Genomic DNA, 19,873 nt, shown 5'->3' on the forward strand with positions numbered 1-19,873 from the left:
ATTTTGTCATGTAAACACTGGCAAGCCTCATTAGAGGAGGTATATCCCCAGACAGAATACAGATACAAATGACATCAACCTCAGAGAATTATAGGAACCTCTCTTTGTTCCCCCCGTTCCAGATTTATAGCTATAGCTTCATTAGCGGAGGACTTTCGGGGGAAAGTTTTAATGAGTTGGATACAAAACTGTAATTCAGCTCTCCGCTCCATAAATGTTCCCTTGGATGAAAGACTAAATTTAACGGGGCTCAAGTTACCTTTTAATGAGTATGTATAAACATGACCGATTAAGCTGTGACTGGATTCTGAGGCTCTAGGCCCATCTATAACAGTAAAACAGTCTCTGGTATCAGAGGGAAGTTATAGTAAATGTAATGAAAGACAGACAGGGCTAATGTGTTTTCCCTAGGTAAGGGAAGGTTCTAGATTTATCATCCTCTCCTCTGTCCCAGACTTCATTCCAATAAAATACAAGGTAGCCTAAAGTACTCTGTCAGACGTGAGACTGATTAAAGTTTAATGAAATACTTTTAATTAAAGTCTCTGTGTGCATGCAGATGGAAGCTTCAGTGACTGTGTGTGTGTGTGTGTGTTTCTGTGTGTGTGTGTGTGTGTGTGTGCGGGGGGGGGGGGGGGGTTGCAGCTCAGACTTTTAGACAGATAATCAGATTTCCACAGTCGTATTTTGGCTCATTCAGCAGTTTAACAGAAGAAGTACGCTTTGTCTCATATTCAGCAAAATGCGATTGAGTTAGAGAAACTGAATTTTCAAGATGGGCTGCTATAAAATATTCACTTTCAGCATATCCATGTCATCTGTTCAGTTGATCCAGTCCCCTTGAAGACAGTGAGGTATCTTAGTTTTACCATACATTACACAACCTGCTCATAATTATATGCATTTCATATGCATGACTAGAATCACGACAAACCTCTAGCCCCTGTGTGTTGACACCAGGTATGTCATGCTGTCTATAAATCCTAATAAACAGTATTGCGTCTTAATTTTAGCACAGCGCTTGTCTTAGGGCGGGACAAAGAGGAACAACACCCATTCATTCGCCACTCAGCCAAAACACAACCACCACAAGTTCAACAGGAACAACAACAATACAATTCCAACGTTTTAATGTTTGTTGGTATGAAATAGGTTCAAGGTGCTTAAAAATATTGACTTGATTTACATTGATAAAACATTGTAATGTCACAAACACAGTAAGGTTCCACTGTTTGTTTGACATGTGACAGAGGCTGTTGGACATTAATGAAGAGGGCTTGTCAGTAAGCAGGGGAATGTGTTAGGCCTTGATGGGGCCATTACTTCCATCAGCTGGTATACATATGAAGAGTACAGTATGCCCAGGCTTGATTGTAGAGAGAGGGAGAGCGAGTGTGGCTTCTGAAAATTGTGTGCTGTGTCATTGTGTGCCGTGCTTCTACACCTGCATTGCTTATTGTTTGGGGTTTTAGGCTGGGTTTCTGTACAGCACTTTGTGATATCAGCTGATGTGCGAAGGGCTATATAAATACATTTGATTTTGATTAGCATGATATGATGGGGTTCTGAGGAGCAGTGGGCAAGGGGACGATTCAATCAAGGAGGACTCGTCACCAAGGGATTCATCCGCCTTGTGAATCATCTCAACTTCACTTGATTATATTATATTACATTATCTTATCTTATGTTCATATACTGTATTATCATCAGGTCGCAATGCCGTTTTTATTTTTAAAAACGTCATAGGAAATCTTCTAACCTTCTATAAAGATAATTACGGTACTTTTCAGGATGGTCCCAGAGGAAACTGGGTATCATTTCACCCCACCAGACCAAAACGGTTGGGAGCTTAACATTTCAGTTCATTTCAGTTAATAAGGTACTTATCTTAAAAGCACTCTATTAGCAAGTTGACGTTCTAGAAGCATTCAACACAGTACAAAATAGTTTTCCCACCATGCATTTGACATGATGTGGGGATAATCTAGACAAAGCTCTTAGAAAGCGTTTGAGGCAGAGAACTCCCTGTTTTCTTTGAACACTGATGTTAGACAAGGTGCCTTTGACCATTATTTACTATATATTTGTGAACTAGCTGTAACTTCCTGCTAGAACATACACTGTTATGTGATTATTCAAGCTAGGCAGTTTGTTTGATTTTATTCTGGGATGAGAGTGTTTTTGTACTTCTGAAAATATGAGGGAGGAGTTCCAGTGGTGAATATTCATCATATTTCAGGACGTAATTCACACGCAATTAATGATCTCTTTTGCAATACTAATGCCTGGCTTCATTTCATTACAGATGATGTCTGATTGTGTGTGTGTGTGTATGTGTGTGCATGTGTCTCCATGTCTTATGGAAACATATTTCAAGAAGAATAAATAAAATAGAAACAATTATAACTATTCATAAATTAGGCACCTTTAAACTGGCATTATTTGTGGTAGAAAAGAGGCAAAATAAAGTTTGTATTGACGTTAACTCAAAAGTCCCCTCTCTCCTTAAAGTCAAATTCAGCTCCAAAATATGAGCAAAAATATAAAAACAGCTGACATGAAATGTCAGTTTGTATCAGACAAAGCCATTTTAAAATGCCCTGAGATTTGTGACAGCCCCCCTCCCCTTCCCACAATAGCACAGAAATAGATATAAATCTGTGACGCCATTCTAACCTTTTGGTGCTGAACATCTTGGCGGTGTCTTGTTGCTGCTGTTCAGAGGGTTGTTCTAGGTGAGAGGTTGATCCTTCAGACTGTAGACCTGAGAAGGAAGAAAGGAAGAGACAGACACACAGACACACAGACACACAGACACACAGACACACAGACACACAGAACACAAACACACAGTGAGATTTTCAGCATGCCAGTGTCACCCAGGAGCTGTCAAGGTAGCATGACCGAACACTCCCCCCAAACAACCCCAATTACCTGCCCTCGAACTGACAGTGGAAGACTGACTAGGCAGCTAGAGGAGGGGCACAGTGCACAAAACACAGCTATGGTTTATAAAACAACATTGTTGTACAGGAGGTGCAGTATATCATGCCAACTTCAACAGGTCACTCTGCATTTACTATGCCTCGTCTGAACGGGTAAATGAATGAGTAATACAACGTGGTGCACACAGATACAGTATCCATACATATTCTGCTGCTCCTGTGTGTTCCTCCCCTCCAGTATAATGTCTGGGACTTTAGCCTCCTGCCCTGTCATGCTCTGTAAAGGTTACCACAGTGGAGGAGACGATTTAATAATTAATGCAGACAGATCCATGTGGGGCTCACTTCTCAACCTCTCCTCTGTAATAAGAAGAGTGGGGGAGGAGGAGAGAAGAAGGGAGGGGACTGAGGCTGCCTGACTGATTGACTGACAGGGCCACTCAGCTCATTTTAGCTCTAGGCTAGCAGCTTGATTTGGAATTCAGCCCAAGTGAAACTGCCACTCTCCAGCACCAAAGGATGATGTGAAACCAGTGTGGTTAGAGGATCTATACATTTATAGTCGGATGCAGAAAGAATGAACCCCTCACACACACGCACAATCATTCATACTCTAATCAATGATGTACTGTAATATATGCATTATGACTAAGAGCTCATGTAAATCGTTAAGAACCGATAGTAAAGCAGGGTTTCCCAAACTGGGTCCAGGGGCCCCCCTAGGTCCATGTTTAGTTTTCTGCCCGAGCACTACACAGCTGATTCAAATAACCAACTTATCATCAAACTTTGATTATTTGAATCAGCTTTGTAGTGCTGGGGCAGGACAGTTTGGGAACCCTGGTTTAGAGGACTATTACATAGGAGACTTGGTAGAAATTCAGCTCAGAGGATTAAGGATTAATCAGCTATTTCTGGGACATTGTTAAAAGCCCCTGGCATTATCTCTGACAGCAGAGAGACCAAACAACTAGGTTAAAGGTCACATCCATCAGAGGGATATTATTGGCTATTATTAGGTTACGACATGGTCACCACATGTTGATGATGATCATGAGGACATTATTGTATTTGTTAGGAAAGTATTGTTGCGTCATCCAGCATCCAACACTGGATCAGGAAGACCTGTTTGGTGGAAACGCGAACATCTCTTCATGGGGAAATTCGAATTGGATTTTATTTATGAAAATAATGGTCCAAAGATCATGTTAAATATTGGACCCACTATATAGACGATTGCTTTATGATCTGGACGGGTTACGAAATTAAATCAAACAAATGTCTTAAGTACTAGAATTACAATCCATTTCCTTCACTATGGAAAAGAACATTAACTCTATACATTTCTTAGATATACTATACTTGTTACAAATAAGGGACAATCTCTAAGTACTACAGTTTACAGAAAACCTACAGATAAAACTACTATACTGATGGATAGTTAGATCGCGGATAGTTATCTCCATTTCCCCCTAAAAATGAGGTTTACCAGTAAGCCCACTTCATAGCCAGCATCGCATCTGTGACACAGAGGAAGAATATGACAGACAATCAAATTCTCTCCTTGAGCATTTCCGCTTGAGAGGAAACCCCGAAACATGGCTTGATAAAGCTCTAAAACAAGTTAAATGTCATGTTGGTATGAATGATTCGGGAGACAGGCGTAGGAATGCGTAATAGGGATTTTTCTGTGCAGCGCAACAACACTGGCCTCGAGGACGATCACAGGAACGCAGTGCGGGTCGATCAGGACCCGATGCAGCTGCCGAAGTTGTGGCGGCGCCGGACGGACCAGTCGCAGCGTCGTCAGACGGGTCATTCCATTAAGGGTTGATTATTCTGTCACGCTGGTATGAATGATTCGTGAGACAGGCGCAGGAATGTGTAATATTTTTTATTTTTTCACCCAAATTACAACGTGCCATGTAAAGGCACGGGGACAAAGAACAAACAAACACTTATAAAACACAGGGTGGAAACCCAAACAAAAGAGAGAGGAGTACCTCAAATTAATAACACAAGCGCACAATGATTATCACACGGGACGAGACTCGTAATCACCTGCGCAATCCACAATTTTCTATTTTACCTTTATTTAACTAGGCAAGTCAGTTAAGAACAAATTCTTATTTTCAATGACTGCCTAGGAACAGTGGGTTAACTGCCTGTTCAGGGGCAGAACGACAGACTTGCCAGCTCGGGAATTTTGAACTTGCAACCTTCCGGTTGCTAGTCCACCACTCTAACCACTAGGCTACCCTGCCGCCCCACAATGGCACGAAAGCCAAAACACATAGCACAGGTACTCACATGATCAACGGACATAGTAACAATAATCAACCGCCCAATGGAAACCAAAGGGCACATATATACAAATACAATCAGTGGGAATAAGGGCCAGGTGTGTGTAATGAAAGTTCCAGAGGGATCCGTGACATTAACAGCTTGAAAAAAAGCCAGTTACTTAATAAATCGCAGCAAAAACAGATGGAACAGTTCTCTGTAAACTGAACAAAATTATAAACGCAACATGTAAAGTGTTGGTCCTATGTTTCATGAGCTGAAATAAAAGATCCCAGAAATGTTTCATACACACAAAAAGCTTATTTCTCTTGAATTTTGTGAACAAATTTGTTTACATCCCTGTTAGTGAGCATTTCTCCTTTGCCAAGATAAGCCATCCACCTGACAGGTGTTGCATATCAAGAAGCTGATTAAACAGCATGATTATTACACAACAGAATGCCACAGATGTCTTAAGTTTCGAGGGAGCGTGCTATTGGCATGCTGACTGCAGGAATGTCCACCAGAGCTGTTGCCAGAGAATTTAATGTTAATTTCCCTACCATCAGCTGCATCCAACATCGTTTCAGATAATTTAATGTTAATTTCCCTACCTAAACTGCATCCAACATCGTTTCAGATAATTTAATGTTAATTTCCCTATCTAAGCTGCATCCAACATAATTTAATGTTAATTTCCCTACCTAAGCTGCATCCAACATCGTTTCAGATCATTTAATGTTAATTTCCCTACCTATGCTGCATCCAACATCGTTTCAGATAATTGAATGTTAATTTCCCTACCTAAGCTGCATCCAACATCGTTTCAGATAATTTAATGTTAATTTCCCTACCATCAGCTGCATCCAACATCGTTTCAGATAATTTAATGTTAATTTCCCTACCATCAGCTGCATCCAACATCGTTTCAGATAATTTAATGTTAATTTCCCTACCATCAGCTGCATCCAACATCGTTTCAGATAATTTAATGTTAATTTCCCTACCATCAGCTGCATCCAACATCGTTTCAGATTTTTTAATGTTAATTTCCCTACCATCAGCTGCATCCAACATCGTTTCAGATAATTTAATGTTAATTTCCCTACCATCAGCTGCATCCAACATTGTTTCAGATAATTTAATGTTAATTTCCCTACCTAAGCTGCATCCAACATAATTTAATGTTAATTTCCCTACCTAAGCTGCATCCAACATCGTTTCAGATCATTTAATGTTAATTTCCCTACCTATGCTGCATCCAACATCGTTTCAGATAATTGAATGTTAATTTCCCTACCTAAGCTGCATCCAACATCGTTTCAGATAATTTAATGTTAATTTCCCTACCTAAGCTGCATCCAACATCGTTTCAGATAATTTAATGTTAATTTCCCTACCTAAGCTGCATCCAACATCGTTTCAGATAATTTAATGTTAATTTCCCTACCATCAGCTGCATCCAACATCGTTTCAGATAATTGAATGTTAATTTCCCTACCATCAGCTGCATCCAACATCGTTTCAGATTTTTTAATGTTAATTTCCCTACCATCAGCTGCATCCAACATCGTTTCAGATAATTTAATGTTAATTTCCCTACCATCAGCTGCATCCAACATTGTTTCAGATAATTTAATGTTAATTTCCCTACCTAAGCTGCATCCAACATCGTTTCAGATAATTTAATGTTAATTTCCCTACCTAAGCTGCATCCAACATCGTTTCAGATAATTTGGCAGAACGTCCAACTTGCCTCATAACCGCAGATGGCGTCATGTCAGCGAGCAGTTTGCTGATGTCAACGTTGTGAACAGAGTGCCCCATGGTGGCGGTGGGGTTATGGTATGGTGTTTGCTGATGTCAACGTTGTGAACAGAGTGCCCCATGGTGGCGGTAGGGTTATGGTATGGTGTTTGCTGATGTCAACGTTGTGAACAGAGTGCCCCATGGTGGCGGTGGGGTTATGGTATGGGCAGGCATAAGCTATGGACAGCGAACACAATTGCATTTTATCGATGGCTATTTGAATGCACAGAGATACTGTGACGAGATCCTGAGGCCCTTGTGAGGCCCATTTCTTTTAAGGTACCTGTATCTGTGTCCAACAGACGCATATCTGTATTCCCAGTCATGTGAAAACCATAGATTAGGGTCTAATGAATGTATTTAAAATGATTGATTTCCTCATAAGAACTGTAACTCAGTAAAATCTTTGAAATTGTTGCATGTTGCATTTATATTTTTGTTCAGTATATATACACTCACTTTCAATGATCAAGTCTACTGTCAACAAACACGGGCATGTACAGTGCATTTGGAAAGTACTCAGACCCCTTGACTTTTTCCACATTTTATTACATTACAGCCTTATTCAAAAAATATCACATTCACATAAGTATTCAAACCCTTTTAACTCAGTACTTTGTTGAAGCACCTTTGACAGCGATAACAGCCGTAAGTCTTCTTGGGTATGGCGCTACAAGCTTGGCACACCTGTATTTGGGCAGTTTCTCCCATGCTTCTCTGCAGTTCCTTTCAAGCTCTGTCAGGTTGGATCGGGACACTGCACAGCTATTTTCAGGTCTCTCCAGAGATGTTCGATCGGGTTCAAGTCCGGGCTCTGTCTAAGCCACTCAAGGAAATTCAGATACATGCCCCGAAGCGACTCCTGAGTTGTCTTGGTTGTGTGCTGAGGGTCGTTGTCCTGTTGGAAGGTGAACCTTCGCCCCAGTCGGAGGTCCTGAGCAGGTTTTCATCAAGTATCTCTCTGTATTTTGCTCCTTTCATCTTTCCCTCCATCCCGACTGGTCTCCCAGTTCCTGCCGCTAAAAAAATCCCAACATCCCAAGCCAACTGACATTTACTCCTGACGTGCTGACCTGTTGCACCCTCTACAACCACTATGATTATTATACATTTGAACATCTTAGCCATGTACTGTTATAATCTCCACCCGGCACAGCCAGAAGAGGACTGGCCGGGCGGCCAGCTCTAGGAAGAGTCTTCGTGATTTAACAATGATTGAAGCCACTGTTTTCTTGGGGACCTTCAGTGCAGCAGAATTTTTTGTACCCTTACCCAGATCTGTTCCTTGACACAATCCTGTCTCAGGACAATTCCTTCGAACTCATAGCTTGGTTTTTGCTCTGACATGCACTGTCAACTGTGGGACCTTTATAGATAGGTGTGTGCCTTTCCAAATCATGTTTAGTCAATTGAATGTACCACAGGTGTACTCCAATCAAGTTGTAGAAACATCTCAAAGATGATCAATGGAAACAGGATGCACCTGAGCTCAATTTCGAGTCTCATAGCAAAGGGTCTGAATACTTATGTAAATAAGGTATTTCTGTTTTGTTTTTTTACTGTTTTCGCCTTGTCATTATGTGGTATTGTGTGTATATTGATGAGGGGGAAAAGAATATTAAACCATTTTTGAATAAGGTTGTAGCGTAACAAAATGTGTAAAAATTCAAGGGGGTCTGAATACTTTCTGAATGCACTGTATTATCACCAGAGTCCTCTTTAAATTCTGCCTTCCAGAAAACACCTTTATTCACCTATAAAACGAACAAGAAATCTATCAAACATATTAGTTCAATCCGATGTGGTCAGAGAGAGAAAAGAGGCCTTCATAAAATAATGTACCTCTTGTACCACCATAAGGAAATGTTCTGACTTAGTATGAACTTAGTCTAAGACCCATGATATAAAGCCATGTAGAACTTGCACAACTAAAGGAGTTATTTATATGGTTATTTATAAGGTTATATTGGAAAAACATCCCGGGCCTTGAAAGTACGCCTTGGAGAACATAAATCCACTATCTTTATAGAACAAAATCATTCTATTAATTAATTGCGTTAGGTCGAGATCTAAAAAGTTCCTCCACCACACAGATGTGATTAGGTCAACAAATTACTCCAAAGAGAAGCCATGTGGATGTATAAATTACATTCTGTATCCCCACATGGTTTAAACTAAGAATGAGATTTCACCTCCTTTCTATAGGGCAAATGTAGACTGTTATACAAGAACACTCTCCATATCAGATTTAGCATATTATTCATGTTTTGGCCCCACATTTTTATGAGCGGCTGTGCCTGATGTCCTTTGTGGTGGTCTATCTCATGAATTGATATAATGTATTCAAGTGAGCAGACACCTATGGTAATTGATTCATGAATTGCCCTTCATGCCCGCTCCCATACCCTATAATTCTCTATTTCTTTGTGACTAACTTGTGTACAGGTAGACCAGAAAAGCCACATCCCTGATTGGCAGATGAGTGTCAACCCTGATTTGAAGCACCTGCTGCTCATCGGTTGTTCTTTACAGATGCTGTTATGAATGATAGTCAAATTGTACCTTCACACTGAGGAAGGATGCAAAGTGAAACATCTGTGTACGCTATCCCTGATGCAGTGAAAATAATACAACAAATTGAATAATGAAGTAATCTTTATGTGACATCTTTTTGAGTGCTGACCCATCACAACTTTCTGTTCGCCGAAACACGTTGCCTGCTATAATATAATGTTGTCTGCTCCTACTAAATGTTTTATATTTTTATGAACAGTTTATAAGAATAATACCTGCTGTTTTGTTGTCTTTTTTGTATCTAACAGCCATCTTAAATACACAGACTGCTGTCACTAGTTACATCAATTTTTTTATAATAATTTTTAAAAATGGAATATCCGAAACATACAATATACATGCAGTGAAGCCGCTCAGCAACTACATCACATTAGTCATCCATTCAGAGCGACACACAGAAGCATCCAGGGTCAATGCCCTGCTCAAGGGCACGTTGACAGATCTCCCACCAGGCCAAAAAACGTGAACCCGAACCCTCCAAGATCCCGCCACAGTTCCCCAACAGCTGCCCCTCAACCATTCGAGACCCCTCTCACAGTCCACCCCAAGAATAAAAATAAAAAATACAATTCATTCCATTCCCCACCCACAAGAATCCTCAATGCACCAAGTAGTCAAGATGAATAGCTTGATTAAGCTTCCTCCATGTATTTCTCACTAGGTCTGGGTTTTTTAGTCTCCAAATATCCACTATTTCTAATGTGTCCATAATATTTGTGATTTTCTTACGGGCACAGTGATGATAGTTTGTAGAGTGATGACCTTAAATGTACTTAACACTGTGTTATAGTCTCCTACCATAATGATTTGATCGTTTGTTGCCTGTAAGTTCAATAAATTGGTATAAATGGTTTTGAAGAAGTGTGGATCATCCTGATTTGGACCATATAGATTAATGAGCCAAATCTCTTTGTTGTCCACTTTCATATTCAAAAGGATCCACCTTCCTTGCAAATCATTCCTGACTATTTGCACATTCAGAACAATATTTTTGATAATTAATATCATCACACCTTTTTTGAGTTCCTTTGTCCATGACAGAAAATGATTTCACCACCCCATTCCTTTTTCAACTCAACTTCATCTAAGTATGTAGAGTGAGTTTCCTGTAAACAGTATATGTTATATTCCTTTTTTTTAGCCATGTAAAGACAGATCTTTTTTAATAATCTGCTAAACCGTTACAATTATAACTGGCTATACTTATTTCACCCCTTACCGTAACTAGATGCTCTTCTGAGTCTAAACTGACCATAATTAGTGCTTGTAAAGTTACTGCCATCAGAGGTAAATTAGAGCTTTCAAATGTCTGATATTTAGAATTCAAGAAATAGGTTCTAGCAATATTTGTTTTATACCCTTGCCTGTTACCCTGTGAGCCAATGCCACAGATGTTAGAAAATTGAGGCAAGATATTATGTGTGTAGTAAATCTGAGTAGGTTGATGTGTATGATATTGGATGTGTTTGAGCAAGAGTGTGTATGATGTCTGTATTAGTTACATCTTATCTCAGCACAGAACATGACTGTGATTGAGGTTGACATTTTACATGTTCACATCGACAAGTATTCTATTTTTATAGGAGTACATATAAGTCACGTGAATAAGAATATACAGTAAAGAAAGTATTCACACTTGGTTGTGTTACAGCCTGAATTGTGTGTCACTGATCTACACACAATTCCCCATAATGTCAAAGTGGAATTTTGTTTCGAGACATCTTTTGAAATGTATGGACTTAAAAAAACTGAAATGTATTCAACCCCTTTGTTATGGCAAGCCTAAATAAGTTTCAAGAGTAGAAATGTGCATAACTAATCACATAATAAGTTGCACAAACTCATTCAGGGTTCAATAATAGTTGTGAACATGATTTTTGAATGACTACCCCATCTCTGTACCACACATATAGATAATTGTAAGGTCCTTCGATCGAGTGGTGAGTTTCAAGCACAGATTCAACCACATAAACCAGGGAGGTTTTTCAATGCCTCGCAAAGAAGGGCACAAATTGGTAGATGTGGATTTTTAAAAACTGACGCTGAATATCCCTTTGGGCATGGTGAAGTTATTAATTAGGCTTTGGATGGTGTATCAATACACCTAGATCCACAAAGATACAGGCGTCCTTCCTAACTCAGTTGCCAGAGAGGAAGGAAACTGCTCAGGGATTTGGTGATTTTAAAACAGTTACAGAGTTTGATGGTTGTGATAAGAGAATACTGAGGATGGATCAACAACATTTGAGTTACTCTACAATACTAACCTAATTGACAGAGTGAAAAGAAGGAAGTCTGTACAGAAACAAATATTCCAAAACATGCATCCTGTTTGCAACAAGGCATTAAGTAAGACTGCAAAAAATGTGGCAAAGAACATTTTGTCCTGAATACAAAGCATAATGTTTAGGGCAAACCCAACAACACATCACTCAGCATCACTCTTTATATTTTCAAGCATGGTGGTGGCTGCATCATGTTATTGGTATGCTTGTCAATGAAAGGACTAGGGAGTTATTTAGGATAAAATAAATGGAATACAAATATAAGCATAGGCAATATCCTAGAGGAAAACCTGGTTCAGTATGCTTTCTAACAGTCACTGGGAGATGAATTCATCTTTCAGCAGGACAATAACCTAAAACACAAGGTGAAATATACACTGGATTTGCTTACCAAGACAACATTGAATGTTCCTGAGTGTTCTAGTTATAGTTTTGACTTAAGGTAATCAAGAAATGAAATGGCTATCTAGCACTGATCAACAATCAACTTGACAGAGCTTGAAGAATTCTTAAAAGGAAAATGGGCAAATATTGTACAATCCAAGTGTGCAAAGCTCTTAGAGACACCCGGAAAGACTCACAGCTGTAATTTCCACCAAAGATGCTCCTAAAAAGTATTGACTCAGGGGTGTGAATGCCTATGTAAATAAGATATTTCTGTATTTCATTTTTAATAAATGTCTTCACGTTGTCATTATGGGGTATTGTATGTAGATGGGGGAAAAAATTGACTTAATCAATTTTGAATTAAGGCTTTAACACAACAAAATGTGGAATAATTCAAGGGGTATGTTTACCTTCTGAAGGCACTACATAATAAGAAGATATATAAATGCTGCGGAGAGAAATGATTTGTTGTTATTTTACACCGTTTCATCTCACATTCAGCACGTGCTGTAACCTGTGAGAGAATACAGAACAACGGTACATAAAGAGAAAAGTGGGGCAATTTAAAAGAGTTGCACAATTTACTTTGACTCATTGATCACAGTGTTGTAGTGCTTTAAAATGATTTACCCAGAAAATGTTTTACGGATGAACCGGAGCCATATCTCTGAAAAACGTAAACAACGCTCCAGACTATCTTTCTGAAGGGCCAGGGGAAGCCAGATCCTCCAACAAACTTAAAAAAGGGTTTTAATACTATTTGTGATTGAACACACGCACGCAAGTACAAAGGCAGACAGGCAGATACGCACAAAAACACAAACACATTTGTTGATCAGTTTTACAGCAGTTTCCACTTTTTTCCTATCGTAATAGAAGGTGAAAGGTTGGGACTTAAACCAGAGAAACAGAGTGGTAGGAGGTACAGTAACTAGGGACCTTGTCTGAGATAAGTGGTTTTCTTTCCCACATACATTAATTAAGCCAGCCTTGTGTTTTAGTGAAACTATCTCAGAGTGGACCGAGTGTCCTGACAAACACAAACAGCAGACAGATAATGCATTGAAGAGAATCCCTTAGCAGCAAGACCTGCTAATACTATTTGAAATAATTTCAAATACTTCACCTGTGCTCGATTCATCTTGCCTGTTGCAATGGAACCAAAATAAGTGCAAACCCCACCCACCTGACACTCTAGGCAGGCTAAAGCAAATACTCTATTTCAAATACTATTTGAACCCAGGTAGGCTTAGCAGTGTGGGTAAACTACACACAGGTAGACAGACAGGACAGCAGGTATTACTGCTAGTCGATAATACTGCTGGTCAGCACTTCTGTTGAAAGCTGCCTGGTGGACTGACAGAGGACACCCAACAGCCCAGTAGTTATTAGGAGCCGGTTATAAGGTCTGTTATACTAAAGCCTGACAGAGCAGTCAACACACTGGCTGATACTGTAATGACAGAGGCTTGGATACAGATAGATCCTACCATAAGCATTGTCACAACTGTAAGCTACAAACTCACAGGAATACAGTACCAACGAAGGGGACAAAACCATGTAAATATTTGTCACCCACACAGTGCTGTATGTGCATTGATATCTCGTTTCATTGCTATATCAATACCTTAGATTCAAACTGAAAAGTTCAGGATTAATTAATCCACTTAAAAAAACTGCTTACATAGCCTATATTAAAATGTCCTAAAAGATCTAAATATGAGTTAGACCTCTCTCTCTCTCTCTCTCTCTCTCTCTCTCTCTCTCTCTCTCTCTCTCTCTCTCTCTCTCTCTCTCTCTCTCTCTCTCTCTCTCTCTCTCTCTCTCTCTCTCTCTCTCTCTCTCTCTCTCTCTCTCTCTCTCTCTCTCTCTCTCTCTCTCTCTCTCTCTCTCTCTCTCTCTCTCTCTCTCTCTCTCTCTCTCTCTCTCTCTCTCTCTCTCAATTCAAGGGGCGCTGATGTTTAGGCCGAGGTATGTATACTTTTTTTGTGTGCTCTAGGGCAAGATGGATGGTCCTGGCAATTTGTATTTGTGGTTCTGGCAACTGGACCTTTTTTGGAACACCATTATTTTTGTCTTACTGAGATTTACTGTCAGGGCCCAGGTCTGACAGAATATGTGCAGAAGATCTAGGTGCTTCTGTTGGCCCTCCTTGGTTGGTGACAGAAAGAACCAGGCTCTGGCACATACAACTGGGCACACACTAATAGAGGTCACTTTAGCTTGGCAGGAAACACAAGATGATTATGGAAATTCAGTCAATTACTGCAGACAAGAGTAAACAGCCTTTCCATCATTTTTGACTCCTATATTTACCTTTTCTCTCTGTGTGTGTGTGTGTGTGTGTGTGTGTGTGTGTGTACAACTGGATGTCAGAATCGGCAAAAACTCCTCAGACTGGAGCCAGGAGACAACCAACCAACAACTGTCTATACAGGCAATTCCACAGTAACAGAGTAACACTGAGACTCCGATTTCTCACTTTCAAATGTATGTCAAACCAAAACCAATGATTACAAAGTTAAACAAACCATACAACTCTATGCACAAGGACTACATTGAACAATTTCCACTGAACATTTAAAAAAAATAATTGAAGAACAGTGGGGATGCAGTTTGGTAACAGAATGACAGATTTTAAAGTTAAAAAAGTTGTTTTGTTCTGTATAGTATGATGTTGTTCATACTGGTTTAACCATTAGCAAATTGATGTCCAGCTACTATTTGAAGCATATTTCCATATGTGCCTGGTAAATAGCTGTACTGACATAAAACCATAGTACAGCACAATAATCTACTTCACATAATACTAGTAATATAATACACTCTGTATATGTATCCAATGACACCTAATTTAATAATCAGTCTAGGGCAGTGGTCACCAACCCTTTCTGAGTCAAGATCACTTTCGCAATCAAAAAGCAAGCTGAGTATGTATTTTCATAAAACATTACTGTGATATGGCATTAACACAATGTTAAACATTGTGAAATAGTGTTAATGCAAGTCACATTACTCTAAAATAATCATAAAAATCTTAAAGCCCCAACAGTTTGCATTTTTGGGCTTCTTTTATGTCATAAAAAATGTAAATTCATGTGTGTCTGTAGCTCCCAGTCATTCATCCTTCTGGACAAAGATGGAAAAGAAAGAGAGTGAGGAGCTCCAGTACATCAAGATAATATTATTCTACTATTAATCAATCAATCAATTGGATAGACAGTAATGGAGTTAATCGGTTCCTCTCTGTCCTCACCTCTGCCCCGCTGCACAGCGCTCTCTCGCTCCTCTGACTTCAACTTTCTGGCCGATGTTAGCTAGCTAGCCTGCTAGATACAGGGCTCGAGACTTTTTTCATCACCGTCCCAGAATCATCCCAAAGTGCAATTTAAACCGTTCCACACTGAAGATGAACTGTCCCAAATTAAAATATGTATTAAAAATTTCTGGGGAGAGATGCCAACATGGGTCTACTCATAGGTGATATAAAAGGCGAATAAGACTAGCCTACTACTGAAATTGATACATGGGGCTGTCAACTGAGCCAGAAATAGATATATTTTGCATAGGCTAAATGTGAATAAATAATTAGCCTACATGTAAAAGTGTAGCCTAGGTTATATGCATATTGGCTACAGACTTTCATGTCCATGCCGATGCTGACTCACATGAGGGAGGCATCAGAAATTGTAGCCAAGCTTTAATGAGACTTTTAATTTGGCCTAGATCAGTGGAGGCTGTTGAGGGGAGGACGGCTCATAATAATGGCTGGAATGGCGTAGAATGGAGTGAATGGAATGGTATCAAACATGTGAAAATTATAGCCGTTCTCCCCTCAGCAGCCTCCACTGGCCCAGATAAGCCAGTCATTTTGACAATTATAATGTAGGATAATTAACATGAACTTCTAAAGGCTTGATTCTCTTGACATACTCGAGGCACGGTTCGTTCTGATCAAATGGTCACAGGAGCAGAGAGAAAGGTCAGTGATTGTAGCACACTGCACACATCAGCCACCTTGCAAGGCAGTCAGCAATTTGGAACTATTTAACCATAAACTTAACTGTTTAAAACCTGGAGGTTTTATTTAGTTTTAGGAGGCATGTCTTCCCAAAATCAGACCATATGTTAAGGGAATTCTTTTATTAACGCTTCATTGTGTCATTGAAACCAGCATTTTCTGTTGTTCTATTGGTTTTCAAATCTACTTTCATTCATTGTCTAGCATTGCAAAGACACAATCCTAGTCATGAGGCAACCCATGCTAGTTGTTGCATCTTTAGATCTCCCCTCTTACTACATTCCAAACAGATATTCTATGTGACATGAAACGGCTCGCATGTGCAGTGCACTTTTTAGAACAGTGTGTTCCCACTAATTGCATTTTGAACATTTGCGCATAGCCTACTGCCGTGTGCACATGTGATGTGCTTCTCATGTGAACAAATACGTTTATTAATATTCTGAGCTAGACGTCCTGATCTGTTGCCTTAGCGTCATTGCTTTCTAAAAAAAAATGAATTTTGGATCAATCGTTCCAGAGTCTGTTTGAACCGTTCCAGACATATTTCTTTTTAGTCCCGGGGACAATGGGATGCCCTTCATTTCAAGCCCTGACTACATACCCAGAGAGAAAGCACATTGTTCGATCCTCGCTCCCTCTCTCTGAAACTGTCAGATGATTATTTCTCAGTTTCTTTCCCTTGCTGTGTTGGCTCTAGTAATGATTGGTAGGACTGTGTGCAGTCAGGATACAATGAAAGAGGAAAACAAGAATGAGCGAGAAGTAAGTAGCTAGCTAGTGCTAGTTAATTAGTTTGTTCTTTTCACATCACTTGTCATGACTGCCTAAAGCAGCACTCTCTCAACACCGCAGTGCAATTTAGAAATAGCCCAAAATCCCACAACCCACAATCAATACATTTTCACCCACGACATTGTTTTCAAAGTAGCCCAATTTCACGGGAAAACCGCAAACATGGCAACCCTGGAACGGGTTCGCTTCATGCTGCTACAGTGTGGTAGCCAGGGTCCAAGACAGTGGAGAAGTTGAGCCTCACGCTTCAACACTCTTAAGAGTCTACCTTTAACCTAATAAAAACAGTTCTGTAGGAATGAGGTTTGTGCATCCTTTTATATTACCACAGCATATTGGCTATGTTTGGACTGCACATATTATTATTTTCAGAACATATTATATAAAAAACTTGAGATTTGATAACAAAATAAATGTTGCTGTATCACTTGTGAGGCACAGCTGAGCATAAATTGAAATAATTCACTTTTTTATTTTACTGGACTGATGGAACCAGCATCTGATAGTAAGTCTCAGCGGAGGGAGAGAGCAGCAGTAGAGATCTGTATATTATCAAGTCTCCACCCTAACAATGGGAGTTGTTGTCCCAAAGGTGGGAAGGCAGGTGACAAGTTTAGGTCCAAAATAAGCCCATAGAAACACATTGGGCTTATTTTGGACAGATTTGTCGAGAGTGAAACCTCTCGCTTCTCCTCTTCCTCTCTGGCAGCAGAGGGCCCACCTCTCACAGTCCCTGCTCTCTCCTTTCCTCCGGTAAAACTGACCAGAGAGAGGGGACATTGTCTTCCACCTGATGGCTAAACTTGAGTCGCACCGCATCATTTCTGCCTTATGCACAAATGTATTTTGTTCCTATGACCAGAAAAAGTTTAATATTCCTTGATATTAAAATAGATATGATGAGCTGCTAATAATAAAAACGCAGGGCTATCGATACACGTGGCTACTATCGATACACGTGGCTACTATCGATACACGTGGCTACTATCGATACACGTGGCTACTATCGATACACTTGGCTACTATCGATACACGTGGCTACTACACGTGGCTACTACACATGGCTACTATCGATACACGTGGCTACTACCGATACACGCGGCTACTATCGATACACGCGGCTACTATCGATACACGTGGCTACTACACGTAGCTACTATCGATACACGTGGCTACTATCGATACACGTGGCTACTACACGTGGCTACTATCGATACACGTGGCTACTACACGTGGCTACTATCGATACACGTGGCTACTACACGTGGCTACTACCGATACACGCGGCTACTACCGATACACGTGGCTACTATCGATACACGTGGCTACTACACGTGGCTACTACACGTGGCTACTACACGTGGCTACTATCGATACACGTGGCTACTACACGTGGCTACTATCGATACACGCGGCTACTATCGATACACGCGGCTACTATCGATACACGCGGCTACTATCGATACACGCGGCTACTATCGATACACGCGGCTACTATCGATACACGCGGCTACTATCGATACACGCGGCTACTATCGATAAACGCGGCTACTATCGATACACGCGGCTACTATCGATACACGCGGCTACTTATTCATTGCAGCTGCAGTGAGAGTGGAAGTAGGGAGAAGAGCGTTTTATGTTTTTAAAAGTGTTGAATAAAATCAGTGTTGACGTAAAAACATAAACTCATAAAAACAGAAGCTCTCTGATGTATTCTTTGACAGTCTCTCTCTCTGGTCATGGTTTTAAAAGCTGCCGATTGGCCAGCACAGTAGGCTCTCTTGATTTAGCCACAGCTCTCCTGGTCCGCCGGGTAGGTGGAGTTTGTCCCATCAGACAAATGAAATGGTTAAAAATGGGAACACTTTGCCTACCCAGCGTGCGCAGGGCTTCTGAATCATGAGCACTTCCGACAAGCTCGTAAGACAAATAAATACAAATGAATAGGAGCGCAAGGCTTTATCCTTGGCTTTTCTACAAATGGCACCCTATTCCCTACATGGTGCACTACTTTGGATCAGAGCCCTATATAGGGAATATGGTGCCATTTGGGATGTATCCTATGACAGTTATTTTTTTCTCCCCAATTTCCTGGTATCCAATTGGTAGTTACAGTCTTGTCTCATCGCTGCAACTCCCAGACGGACTCGGGAGAGGTGAAGGTCAAGGGCCATGACTCATCTGAAACACGACCCAACCATACTGCCCATTTAACCCAGAAGCATCAATGTGTCTGAGGAAACACTGCACACCTGGTGTCAGCGTGCATGCGCCCGGCCCACCACAGGGATCACCAGAGCATGATGGGACAAGAACATCCCTGCCGGGCCAAACCCTCCCCTAACTCGGACGACACTGGGCCAATTGTGCCCCGCACCATGGTTCTCCCGGTCGCGGCCGGCTGCGACAGAGCCTGGACTCGAACCAGAATCTCTAGTGGCACAGCTAGCACTGTGATGCACTGCCTCAGACCACTGCTCCACTCGGGAGGCCTACTTCCTATGACTGTTTATTGCCAAGTCACTATAATAAGGTTGAAGAATATGTGAGGTCACAAATGTTACTTGAATTACCCCTTCAAATGAAACACATACTGCATAAAGCTACAGACCTGAGTCATTTAATAGGTTATGAACTACTATTTGAACACAATCCAATGATGATGTACTGAATTGTGAACCTGTAACGACACATTGTGAGCATTTACATAACAGCTCTGCCAATCTGGATCATAATACAGGAGTTTTCATAGCAATATGAATACGTCTGCC

At 40.5% G+C, this 19,873-nt stretch overlaps 1 protein-coding gene across 3 annotated transcripts in view; it reads right to left on the reverse strand.

The window, feature by feature from the left end:
- LOC124006223 (oxidation resistance protein 1-like) overlaps nucleotides 1-19,873 on the reverse strand; it is a 213,336-nt gene that overhangs the window by 182,309 nt on the left and 11,154 nt on the right. For all 3 annotated transcript variants that reach the window (XM_046316081.1, XM_046316079.1, XM_046316077.1), the window contains exon 2: nucleotides 2,677-2,764. In XM_046316081.1, the coding sequence (XP_046172037.1) occupies nucleotides 2,677-2,693 (17 nt within the window). In that variant the 5' untranslated portion in view covers nucleotides 2,694-2,764. The remainder of the gene's footprint in view (nucleotides 1-2,676; nucleotides 2,765-19,873) is intronic.

This window comes from Oncorhynchus gorbuscha, linkage group LG19 (genome assembly GCF_021184085.1).
Source record: "Oncorhynchus gorbuscha isolate QuinsamMale2020 ecotype Even-year linkage group LG19, OgorEven_v1.0, whole genome shotgun sequence".
Taxonomy (NCBI): domain Eukaryota; kingdom Metazoa; phylum Chordata; class Actinopteri; order Salmoniformes; family Salmonidae; genus Oncorhynchus; species Oncorhynchus gorbuscha.